The sequence below is a fragment of the Epinephelus fuscoguttatus genome, linkage group LG12 (assembly GCF_011397635.1).
Source record: "Epinephelus fuscoguttatus linkage group LG12, E.fuscoguttatus.final_Chr_v1".
Taxonomy (NCBI): domain Eukaryota; kingdom Metazoa; phylum Chordata; class Actinopteri; order Perciformes; family Serranidae; genus Epinephelus; species Epinephelus fuscoguttatus.
Genome location: NC_064763.1, coordinates 33872987 through 33886184, shown reverse-complemented (window position 1 = coordinate 33886184; position 13198 = coordinate 33872987). Strand labels below are relative to the sequence as shown.

Sequence of the window (13198 nt, the reverse complement as noted above, 5' to 3'; positions counted from 1 at the left end):
ATCCCTCTAAATCCTACACACTGGAACTTTAACCTTTCTTTAATCAGAAAATTACAAAACCCTACTAAGACATGACACTGAATGCATCATGCATTTTAAACAGCACTAACATGCAGTCATTCCTATTAATCACTCAATATAACAAGAAAAGCTAAAAATGACCCCAACCCTATTGAGGAGTCATACGGATTTCTGAGCTGTGTAATAGTTTTCCGTACATCAGTCACAATCTTATTCCTCAGAGAGCAGTCCGGGCTAAATTTGACACTGGGATATCTGCTGGTCTTCAAATAGAAACACGCTAACCTATAGCTTACTACTCTGTACCTCTAAATAAACCTTCACACTCACCCAAGCATGCACTTTGATACACGCTGGGTGAAAGAGGAGACGAGTTGATGAAAAATTAAATTGTGTGATTCATAATTTGGGTATTTGCCATGAGGGTGTCTTTGCAGAAGCTTGAATAACTTATTACAAAAGTTTTATCTGTGTATAACATAAATCAATACTTGCTGCGCTTCTCATTTTACTCTTTTGGATCCATCTCGCTAACTGGAATTTTGACTGTTTATGTTACTGATCCATTTGTTATTGCCTGCAAAGCACTTACCCTGCTGTGAAAAATGCTATGCCAATGAATTTCATTGCGTTTTATTGGAAGTATTACTGGTGCACTGGTCTAATAACGTTCTCATTTCCAGCCCGATATTAAAGCTCAGTATCTCGCACCACGGATGTGTGCCAGATCTGTGAAATGAAATGGCCTTGATGAGCTTCACCTCCACCGGACTATATGGCCACATGAGAGCTTAACTCACATCCTAGAGAACAAAAGCCGAAGAACAGATGCATGAGGTCAGGACACAGTGAGTAGCATATTTTTCTGCTGTGTGAGCAACAGTACAGAGGGATAAAAAAAGAGCTGCTGATGTCTGATTAGATTCGGGCTAATTAAACTGGCAGACTCTGGGAGAGCCTTCAAACAACTTACTTTTGACAAGCTTCTCTTCATAAAGGAAATAAGATTTGATTATAAACGTACAGGCCTCAGCTAAAGACACAATTAGCTCTTATTTTAGGTAGGGTTAAAGACAAGAACTGCTAAGATGCGGACGCATCTGTACAATAAACAAACACAGATCATTGCTTTGACCTCTTTTTGATTTCGATAATCAAAAGGGAGATAAAGGTGATAAAGATAAAATAAAGCACTATTGTAAAGCATGTGGTCCATTCAAACAAGGACTACTCCATTTTGAGTGGGCATCCTGACAATCTTGCACAATTACTTGTTGTCGTCTAGTAGTCTGGGGCTATGTATTGCTCATTTTCCAACTATTCAGCCTGGAAAACCACACCGTAGTACTACCGCAACGTACAATAGATGTGTCAAAGCCAAAGAAAACATGCACTCACTCCTCTCTGTCTGGAATGGACAAACAAGTCACCATAACATTTAAACAGAACATGTGTATGTGCCCTTTGCTTGGCTACAGAGGAAATGGTTATACTGAAGCCACAGAGCAAAACCTAAACAGGAAGTGAAGAGGATTTCACAGCGAGCTGCGTCACGGGGAGCACAAGACAAGAGAAAAAAATCTTTATCGGCCATAACATGCTGACCATGTTTACATGGACTGCAGTAGTTAGAATGTGGAATTTTATTACAAACAATAAAACAGAATTTCGATTAGGTTGATACTTTGGTTGCCTAAAAGAGCTGATTTGTTCATTTCGCTGCAATTTAACAGTACTTCCACTGCGAGTCACCTAATTTTAAGGCAACAAATGTCTCGTGGTGATTCTTTACCAACCCTAATCCTAACTATGACGTTCTGTCTTTTTGCAGTCTATTGCTTTTACCTTGTCTCTCTATATGCAGCATGCAACATGAGCTCTTGATTTAACAGTTTACATAACATCTTGTATTTGAAACTTACCTTTCGTTAATCCATATCTAGGTAAGTATTTATCAAATGTTTATGTGGATACTGATCTTTATCATATCATCCAGCCCTTCTCCATAGCCAGATAATCACCAAAACAACTCCTACCACATCAACATCAGTTTCAGTTACAGTTTCGGACATATTGCTACCATGTTACACACTTCAGGCAAGTTCAGCAAAGGCATTGAACAGTTGGATTGCCATCTGTGCCACAAAATGTTGTAAAAATCTCCAACTGAGAGGCATACTATAGTTCAGTTAAGCTGTTTACTCGTGCTTTAATATTGCAAGTTGGAATACTCAACGTCTTTTACAGCCATTACGCTTAAAGATGAGCTGCTTACATCCATTAGTGTATTAAAAAAAAAAACATATAATACTTTGACATTTCTTTTAAAGAGTAATTTCTTAATCTGGCCAGTTTGTCACTGTCTAAAGAATAAAGTCCACATTAAAATAAACTCACATTTCCATGCACAGTTTACTTCCTACACAACTGTTTACTTGTTTACAACCCAACCCTTGATCTACCACCTGACTGCAGATGTTGTGCCAGCTCACAGCTACCTGCCATAAATGGGTTCATGACCTTAGGCCTCCCCCCACCCATGGCTTGTCAACCAAGATAAACAAGTTGATTGGACCTCCTCGTCTCTATGTGCCAAGCACACCCTGCTAGATACAAACATGTAGCAGTGATATTCCTAATCCTAATTGTTGGTTAGTTACTTAACTGTGGACCTGTGATGCATTTTCTGGCCCTTCCCCCAAATGTGGCACGTAAAATGGCTTCCTGGAAAAGCAAATCAGCTGTCTTTCTGGTAGACCACAGCTAGACACAAAAGCTGTTTAATGCTTTCCTATTTAACAGTACTTTTGAGACATTATGGTTTTGACTGAGGAGTGGCAATAAGAGTGATTTGACATAATAAATGCAGGATACCAACGCGAGGAGGCTACAGGGCAACAAACCAAAAGTTTTTGCTAGTCACTGTGAGAAAACCGACAAATGTTTGGGCCTAGGATGAGTTAAATTGTCCGGTTTACAGCAGAAAAACTGCATTCAAGTAAAACATTTGCTGCTTGTATTTGGATTGTTCAGCTTTAAGAGTTCATCTGGAGTTTAATCCACGAAGCTGAGGTGGATATCGGCTATGTGCATGATAAACAAACTATGAGCAGCTTCTGTTTATCGCCTGCACACAACAATTATCAAATAATTGCCTCCGTGTCGATAACACATGCTACTATTAGTTAGCAAACTTAGGCGTGTTAGGTATGTCAGCCACGGCTAAACACAGAAAACACAAACATCAGACGTCATGACCTGTTAGCCAACATTACATGAACAAAAACATGATCGCTATCACTACGATGTCTGTCATACTTTTCGATAACTGGTGGCCAGCGACGAATAAAAGTGAAATTCTGCGTCATCATCATATCAGCAATCAACGTTTGCCGAAATGAGAACTAAAAAGTAGCTACAATGTCTGCCCGTTTAGCAAGAAGCTAACACGCTACCTACAGGACTACCTGCATCTTTGCGTTAGCATAACGTTAGCTAGCCAAGTATGCTAGTACCGTTTAGAGGCTAGGCTAGCGGCTAGCTACGAAACCATTGAAATTTTCTGCGGAAATTTAAATTAACACTCTCTCAGAATGACAGATAACCACTAATAACAGTTGATAAACAAACTGCGTCTTTTGTGATATGCACCATCCTTACCTCTTGTCTTCTTTTTAGGCCCAAACCATTCTAGCTATTGGAAAGCTCTTTTCTCTTTGTCTTTTCCACTTCCAGTTACACGCAAAATGGACTCAGCAAAACGCTATAACAGCTAAAATACTAAAACCGAATGGATGGTGTCCATCTTCTCCCTAAAACGCAACTGCGCGTCGAGCGGAAAACAAAGTAAAATCATTTTGTCTGACGTTCATTTAATTATTCCTGAACATAAGTGACTGATAGGTAAGGCTGCTAGCTAAGTTAAGTAGCCAGCAGGTACCACAGACAGGACTGGATGCATGGATGGCAGCAAGCGGTGCTGCCTTCAAGTACTGTCGGAAATATCGTAAACAGACTACCTAACCAAGTAAACACAATGGGGAAGTTTTTTGTAAACGTGACAGGGAAGTAAGTAATTTGAGCAATGGGGCATTAAAAATACCACTGACTGTAGCTTTTAGGTGGTATATACAACTTGAGAGAAATTATGAGCATTACAGCGGACATGTTGTCAGCTTACCGGATGCCAGAATCGCCGATGAGGTAGTTGAGTCAAATCCATTGAACCTTTAAATTGTCACTGTGCGGTTTAACTGTGTATTTGTTTCACAGCAACACCACGGCCATTATTCCCACACACTTTGAATGCGACATTTGGTGTGACGCACAGGTTGCTCATACTTGACGGTCGGCACGGAAATCATGGAGCGTCTCATTGTTCCCTATCTAATTTTAAATATGCAACTAGACTACTAAATTCAGTTGTCACACGTGTTTGGCAATCAAAACATAAAAAAATAAAACTGAATAAATTGTCTGTAAATTACAGTTACACACATGATAATGTATTTTCCACCAGCCCATTAAGGCAACTTTGTGGTGCTTGATTCCTGGCATCCACTTAAGATCATTTTATGCTTTAATGTGCAACAACACATATTTGCTAGATACTTTAAATTTAATTTCCTCAATGGAAGCAATCAATAACTATACTCCAAAAGACTAGCAGTGTTTGATCAAGCAGCTTATCTCCATAATTTCAAGCCCCCTTTGCATTAAGAAAAAAAATGCACTTTAAATTAGGCGAGCTGCACACATGCAACACATATTTTGATGAAAATTTTGATTTTGATGAGCAAATAATAAAACATCTTAAATTTAAATAACCCTAGCAGACAACATACCCTTGCAAAGTAACATGGTGTTTTTGAAGTAATTATATTTGTAAATCACTTAACAAAAAGCCAATTTGATACCATTTTATTCTCAAATTCATATATGTAAACGTGTTTCTCTTTAGTAAAATAAAAAGTTACAATAGCAAATATGCAAGAGCCTTAAAAACAAGCAAAGTTTATTTTACAGTGGAACAAACAACTGCAATTTAATAGCAACAAGACCTTCTAATTACAAACTAATTTATATTTTCCACAAACATTTATTCAGTATGCTTTAAAAGGTCTCATTATCAATATCTACTGAGTACCAGATGTGGCGTTGCTTTATTGAGGTTGTGAGCTGTACAGATAAAGTTTGACTAAAAATATACTTTAGTACAAAATCACAGATTCAACATGAATAAGCACATTAGTTTCCTAAGATATCTGAACTTTATATCCTCAGTAGAGCTACGAACGTGAGAAAATATCACATGAACAAAAGTAACAGGGGAAATGTGTTTTAAAAAACAAAACAAACAAAATCAGAACATGACACAGTAGCCAACCCAAAATAAACTCTTCTAATTTCCATTTTTGCTAAAACTGTACAAGCAGTATTACAGCCCTAAATGTGCCCTGTCCTTTCAGATCCAACCAGCTATGATGGATTAGAGGGGAAACAATAGTGGACAGCTGAAGTTAACTTAGGGGAAACAAACAACACATTCACTTATTTCTTCTTTTTCTTCTTCTTTGGAGGTCCTTGATCGGAATCGCTGCTGCTTCCTGAGTCTGAGCTGTCTGAGGACGAAGAGGAGGAGGAAGAGGAAGATGAGGAAGAGCTGTCATCGTCGCTGTCACTGCTGCTGTCGCTGTCATCTGAAGAGGAACTGGAGGAGTCGCTGCTGTCTGACGATGAGTCACTTGAGGAGCCGTCTGAATCACTGCTGCTGTCGCTACCATCTTTAGCCCTGAGAGCAAGTGGCAGAGCACAAAGGGGAGACGTGAATACAGAAATCAGAACAGTGTGTATTGTTGTTAGGGCCTCGTGCTGCACCTGTTACAGTCTGGTTGTTTTGGTGTCACTTCACAAAGGAGAGGAGGAGAAAAGAATATGTGGTGACGCTGACCTGCTTTTTGCTATGATGATTGTTCCTCAGCGACACTGACATGCTTGGTTCACCTACTTTCAGAGTGAACAGGCACGATGTCTACAATCTTACAAGTGTCAATCTGCAAGGTTTCTGTTGGGTGTTTTACTTAAACTGAAAAATGGTGGCAAACTGGGAACATTACTTGCACCTTTTTCCCCCTGGAAATTCTACAGACCAGTGTAGTCACACCAAAGGAAAAGCAATGAGATTAGTTTGACCCATCAGGACTGCATCAGTGTTTTCTCTTTTATGAGAGGTCATTGGGTCTCATGCAGCAACATTCTCTTTTAATTTTCTGTTAAGAGAAGATGCACCAAACATCCTTAACCATCCAAATCTGCTCTCACCCAGGTGTGCTAAATGCTGATCATGAATAACCTATTGGCAACACACGCTAAACACTACATAAGGGCAGGTATGGTGCTATGTGCAAATACTGTGGCACATGCCCATGAATTGAAGAAGTGCCACCAGAAAGGCTGTTAATAGAAGAACTTCTGCAGTAGTGAAACTGACTTACTGTTAATAAACTTAAAAAAGTGAATATGTATTTTCCCAATGTTACAGGAAAAAAACAGAAATAGCAAAACCTGTGTGATGCTGTAAATGCTGTGTCACCAGCAGTGATGGAGAATTAATCAGATCTGATACCACACTGTACAAATACTGTCACGTGTAAAAGTCCTGCATTAGAAATGTTACTTAAGTAAAAGTATGGAAGTACAATCAGGAAAATGTTTTTAAGTATAAAAAGTAAAAATACTCAATGCAGAAAAATTTAATTCAATTTCATAGTTCAGAAATGTTTTTGCATGAATAATAACTTTAATTAATTTTCTAGTCAATCAACTAATTGTGTGCAAAAATATTAATTTGTGAATCAACTAGGAGACTGGCGTTTTGAAATAACTGTCCATCCACTCCATTATGGGTTTGTGGGGGAACTGACACTGGGCGAGAGGCAGGGTTCACCCTGGACAGGCTGCCACACTATCACAGGGCTGACACATAGAGACAGACAACCATTCACACTCACATTCACACCTACAGGCAATTTAGAGTCACCAATTAACCTGCATGTCTTTGGACTGTGGGAGGAAGCTGGAGCACCTGGAGAAAACCCACGCTGACACAGGGAGAACTTGCAAACTCTGCACAGAAGGGCTCCCTCACCCTGTGGTTCGAACTCAGGAACCTTCTGGCTGTGAGGTGACAATGCTAACCACTGCACCAATGTGCAGTGAATAATTGCAGCGGATTAAAAATTGTAGTGGAGTAGAAGTAGAAAGTTACATGACATTAAAATGCTCAAGCGAGTAAAAGTACATCAATTATGTACTTAAGTGCTGTACTTGAGTAAATATACTTAGTTACATTACAGCACTGGTCACCACAGGGATGCATACAATCATTATGATTACTCTAAAGCAGTGATTCCCAATTGTTGGGTCACGGTCCCAAAGTTGGTCATGGATCTAATCCGAATGGACCTCAAGTGACTCGCCAAAGCTTCAAGTTAGTAAAAAACACATTTCATTTTTAAGTACAGTAAAATTCCAGTACAAAGTTTTATTTTTAAGTGCTGTTTGCTGCTGTAGAGTGGGTGAATAATGGACAGCCACATAAAAGAGACACTGAATTAGCTCGATGGCACAACCAAACACAAGTATGATGCTGAATATATTAAACTGTGTGGACCTTGAACTAATGACTAAAGAGAAATCTGGACCCTGTGGCTGAACCAGTTGGGAACTACTGCTCTAAAACATCTAAATTTGATCATATGATATTCATGCTTTTGTTTTTAACCATTCCTCAAATTTAAAACGTATTTTTCCTCACGTTGGACAAACAATTTGTGGACTGTGAAAATTAGATGCTTTTCTCTTATCTTGGTAAGACTGCCTTACCAGAAATAAATGGGTACAAAAAAAACTACTGTCGATATGAAAAGAGGGAAAATTTGTTCATATATGGCTTCATGCATGAGGCCTATTGTTTCACACATGACCTCCCCACAGTCACCAGCCTCTGATAGTCTCCCGCCAACAGACATTTGGCCTGCCTCTCTATAACAAAAATTAACTAATCATGACACACAAGAATTTTAATACTGAGGCCAAACCTTCTACAGAGTCCACACTGCTGAACCACACACTGTAATACCTGTTTGGTTACATTATTACGACATTTTTATAGCCGACAGCCACAAGTCAATAATCAACCTATAATGTTGCAAGTCAGTAGTGTGTGTGTGTGTAGGTGGCGGCACACATGACCAGGGGAAAAATGCAGAGTGAGACTAAAGCTGAACAGACCTTTCGTCACAGCAGAAATCTGACTTGTGTAGCTAATAACATTATTAATTGCTGCACAGCTCTGCAATAACTGCTGGAACTGAGCCACAGCGAAGGTTATTAGTTCCACCTGTGCTTTCCCTGGTTCTATTAACAATGACTGCTGTGACAGAGATCTACAAAACTGATCCATCTGGGAGCGACACAGAAACAAGAGTGCTCACACGCTAGCAAGGCTGTTAAGAGGAGTGAGGAGGGGGGCTAAGTGCTTAAAACTACAGGTCTTTTTCCAGAAGACATTTTGAAATGTCACAATAGAGAAAGCAGAGGTGTAAATAATAGATTTAACGATGGTTGAATTCCATTTAGCTGCCTCATATTCAGGGTCCTGGTGTTGTGCATGAGCAGAACAGAGTCAGTGTTAATGTTATTACTAACACCTGTGCTTTTACTACTATGACAAGTCAAAATGTCTGCGGTGAAACAGGCCTACTCCTAGCACGGTACATATTTAGATGCAATTATTTACAGTAAAACACAAACACTATTAATATTAAGCATAATTAAGCACATTTTAAACTTATAACTTAAACAAATATATCAGTTAAGTCACGTTGTGATTTTTAGAAGTTGCAGGCATTTAAAGTACTGGATTAGAAACCATCACTGTTGCAATATGATTGAAAAGAATCTTTGGACATCTGAAAGCATTTACAGCTGCCGGTCTACTAGATAACTGCAAGTAGTTTTTAACAGACTGTAGTGGCTCTGATGGTCTCCACTAGAGGGGGCTGTTACATCACACTCCTGTCAGAAATGTTCATATAGACTTCTATAATTAGGCCTTTGATACAAGAGTGGTACGTAATGCTGCGAAGGATGCCATCCAACACCCACACACAGAGGGTCTTCTTGCTTCACAGGCAGATTTTCACACCAGTTCAAACTGAAATTCATGTGACTATGACCCTCACAGCTTTCCTGGGACTCCAACAACTCACATGTGACCTTATTCACCCTTACTGTGTGAATGACCTAAATAAAATGACTCTCGGATGAATGATACGACATCTTCAACACTGAAGCATCTAGCTGCCTCCAAACAAATTGCTGTTGCTAGTTTTTTAACCTAAGGTGCATTAAAGGATTTCTCCTGAAATAACTACCTGACCTCGGCAATAAGAAAAGCAACGTAAAACACGTGTAAATAAATGTTTTGTTTATCATAAAATATAGTGGATTTCTATGTCAAAATGGGTCAGACTTAAAGAAAACTTTTATCAATCACCAAAAATGTAATGGAGTAAACATATTGGCTAATGGGGCAAAAAGAAGTGTTGGGATATTATTACAGTATTTTTAAGTATACTGTATTTAATGTGTGCACTTGTTGTACTTGTTTCACATCAAAATACATACTGTGTAGAGCCAAAACATCCAACACGGTCACAATATGGTTAACATCTTACTTACTTCTTTTTAACTTTCTTCTCACTGGAGCCTTCTCTTCCTGGTCTGTAGAAAGAAAAAAGCAACAGCTCTTTAAGGGAAATGTGGACATTTAAACAGTATGTTGTATTTATGAATATGTCCTCTAGATGGCGATAAAAAGCAACATCATCTTCCCCTGCATATGACAGTTTCACAGTACAGACTTCTTCACTCTGTGAGTACCTGAGTACAGCAGTGGCTCCATTTAATGTGCAGACTGAACTGTCTAGGTCAGGTCAGAAACTGCTGAGTGTTTTTACTACGCCATTGCACACAGTGTGTTACAACATGAAATCTCGGCTTATATTGACACCCTCGCTGTTCCTCTGATGAGCCAAATTCCCTGAATGACTAAGATGACCATGAAAATTATTTCAGTCTGGTCGCCCACCTCATTCCAGACTGTTTAGCGGAGCAGATAACTGTAAAGCCAAAACGTTTGAACACCAGCCTCTCTGACAGTCAGAGGCTTCTGACTTTTGAATACTGAGCTAAAAAGGTGGACACAAAAGAAGACTGGGCCGTTCAAGTGAACAAATGAGGCCCTTTTCTTCCGTGAAAACCACCACTGAGTGCCAGAAAACTGTACACCCTTAAACTCCAGTCATTATCCTGACCCCTCTATGTTAGTTATCCAAAGTTGCTGTCAAATGGCTGCTGTCAAATCTTCCACAGCTCTGTTTCACCTGAAAACGTAGACGATGCTAGCACATGTTGAGATTAAGATCTGTAATTGCAGATTATTTGCATTGTCAATCATTTTTGCAATTAATGGATTAGGTTTTGGTTATATAAAATGTCAGAAAATGGCAAAAGATGTTTATCAAATATGTCCTCAAATGTCTTTTTTCATCCACAACCCAAAGATATTCAGTTTACCATCATAGAGAAGTAAATGAACTGGAAAATACTCACATTTAAGGTGCTGGAATCAGCAACTTTTGACTTTTTTCCTTTAAAAAAGCACTCAAACCAATTAATCAATTGTCAAATTAATTGGTGATAAATCTAATGGTTGACTACTAATTGATTAATCCATGAAGCTCTAGTCTAGAGTTGTGTTATAACCCATTTCACCACAAAACAGCCATCTGATTAAAGGTCTTTTAACCTTTTGCCTGGAGGGTGCCTTGGACCGGTCCTCTTTTTATTCTGTTTATGTGTTTCAGCAAGTAAACACCATTCCTCCATTTTAAGAACCCTGGACAAACCCTTATCCTGTTCATGAGAAACCTGAATATGCTATCAGGAATATTTGGGAAAGAAACTGGGTACTGTTGCATGTATACACCTTATCCCTGTTAGTGAGCACCGCAGCCAAGTGAACTAACAGAGGTGAACTGATAGAGACCTTACCCAGTGATGCTGAGTGGTTTGTTTTCATTCTCCTTCAGTTTCTTTTTCATCTCTGCGGTTCTCGAAGGTCTGTGCACGTATTTCCGCTTCCCTGTGCATTCGTAGGTCCAGTGTCCCATCTCCAAACACTTCTGGCATCGCACATGTTGTTTGTTTGCCTCCCTGTGTGTAACAACAGAAACAAATCTCAATGAGGCTCAACAATGACACTCACTACAACTCTAAAGAGAAAAAAAAAATCAATCACTGCTGCAGCTACACTTCCTTGTTGTTAGTTGTGTTAGTTGTCAAGCTTTGTAGTTGGTGATGCTGTTGGAATGTTGAACGTTTCTGAAGATGCCTGCTTATATTTCAAATTAAACACTGTAAACTCTATATTTTCACCTAAACACTTTAGAAATTGAGATTGGGGAAGGTAAAACCAATCTGCAGAAGTAGATGGAGGGGAAACATTTACGGTGATGGTAAAGGTTCTGTAAACATCCTAGCAAAAACTTTTATCTGTTTTAGAGATTTTTTAAATACCTTTTGTATTTCCTTGTGCGTAACTGGCTGTGTTATGTCGTTGTTTATGCTGCTGCACTAAGGTCACTGAGATATGATCTCAGTGAGATGACCTGATTTTATAGAGGTCATAATAAGATAGAAAGCTTGACAGTTCCAATCATTTCTTAAGGTAAAACAGTTTATTGTTTTCTCTTAGAGCCTAAAAGTGAGAAAAAACATGGATCACCTAAATCAGGGATACTCAACTTGCTTTGCACGTGGGACACTTTTGCAAAATGACAGGAGGCCAGGGGCCGGTTAGAAAACAAACATTTACAATATTTAGGCTACTCGTTAAAACGGATGTTTGCTGTCCTGACTCATCTTTTTCTTGAGGTGAATACAGTTACAGGAACCCCACACAGGGCAGGCGTATTAAGGGGTGCTTCTAGGATTTGAGGACATTGGAGGATTAGCCCAGACCTCTGTCAGGCTGTCCGGGGCATCCTCCCCTAGCACTTATTTTTAGTTAACAAACTCTATCACCTTCTTGACATTTAAAGTACAAAAAATGCAAGTGTGAATCAAAATATTTTCATTGAGAATAACTGACAAATCAGTTTTCCTCAGCAGGGTTTTCCTGATTTGAGTTCATATTAAATATAAAAATCGAGGGAAGGTCCACTTTATTTCTTCAGCAATATGGAAATTATGCTTATAAGTTGTCCAAGGCAAACAGACTATGTTTCTAATGGTGGCAGAGCACTCTTTCACTATATAAATAATATTTTATTGATGTGTGCACAAGTCAGAATTCCAAAAGTGATCCTGAACCGGCCCAACAATATCCAACTGTCCAGCTCTTTCCCCAGCATGGTAATATTATACATTTCATACAAGTGATTTATCTTGCCTAAACACATACTGTAACAGGCTATATGTCTATATGGAAACAGTATTAATGGGGTATTTTTCTATATAACTCAGTCCTGAGGCGAAACAAACATGGAACTAATATTTCAGTCGAAAACGTTTATAAACCGTCGACCGTTAAAACAAACGGCAAGTTATTGTATCTTGGCAAATCTTACACTTTCATCTCGCATAAATGTGAGTATCAACGATTATTGGTTTATTAAAACATACCAGTCACGAGTTCAAAGACTAAATAAATGTTTGAAGAAAGAAAACAGTCCAGCAGTTAAATAACAACCCTGTATGATAGAGAAAGACCGCGGCTCAGTCGGGCTCCCTTTAAGCCCTGCCGGGTTCGTAATTTACCTCCATTATCTAACACGAAGGTCGACGAGCTTAACGTAATTTGTGTTTTAAAGACAATAATATTCACAAAACGATGAAAATACTACATCTTCATCTAGTTATATTAATTATACTCACGCTTGCCTCCTGGCTATTATTCTATGCATGGGAGTCGCCATGTTGCAGGTTACTTTTTCTTCTTCGTCGACATCGTTCCAGAATGTATTTCCGGTTCCCTTAGGACACACAGTGCTCCCTATCGGCAGTGATATTCTACTGCATCTGTGTCTTATGAATAACTCGCTGCAATTAA

General features: G+C 39.0%; 2 protein-coding genes across 3 annotated transcripts in view; both read right to left on the bottom strand.

Moving 5' to 3' along the window:
• aff4 (AF4/FMR2 family, member 4) overlaps positions 1-3993 on the bottom strand; it is a 34607-nt gene extending 30614 nt beyond the window's left edge. For both annotated transcript variants that reach the window (XM_049591703.1, XM_049591705.1), the window contains exon 1: positions 3682-3993. The gene's annotated coding sequence lies outside the window, so the exon portion shown is untranslated. The remainder of the gene's footprint in view (positions 1-3681) is intronic.
• A 964-nt stretch (positions 3994-4957) lies between these two features.
• On the bottom strand, positions 4958-13181 carry zcchc10 (zinc finger, CCHC domain containing 10). The gene is made up of 4 exons (XM_049592966.1): positions 13024-13181; positions 11140-11301; positions 9766-9807; positions 4958-5812 (listed from the first exon to the last, which is right to left on the bottom strand). Exons 1-4 carry the CDS (start codon positions 13062-13064, stop codon positions 5572-5574), a joined length of 486 nt encoding a protein of 161 aa, XP_049448923.1. The 5' UTR covers positions 13065-13181; the 3' UTR covers positions 4958-5571.
• Between the last annotated feature and the right edge of the window lie 17 nt (positions 13182-13198).

Excerpts from the sequence above, each read along its gene's own strand:
- zcchc10 (XM_049592966.1), bottom strand. The coding sequence starts at position 13,064 with ATGGCGACTCCCATGCATAGAATAATAGCCAGGAGGCAAGC. Across the intron at positions 11,302-13,023 it reads ATAATAGCCAGGAGGCAAGC|GGAGGCAAACAAACAACATG; the intron begins GTGAGTATAATT and ends TGTTACACACAG. Across the intron at positions 5,813-9,765 it reads GAGAAGAAAGTTAAAAAGAA|GGCTAAAGATGGTAGCGACA; the intron begins GTAAGTAAGATG and ends ACTTGCTCTCAG.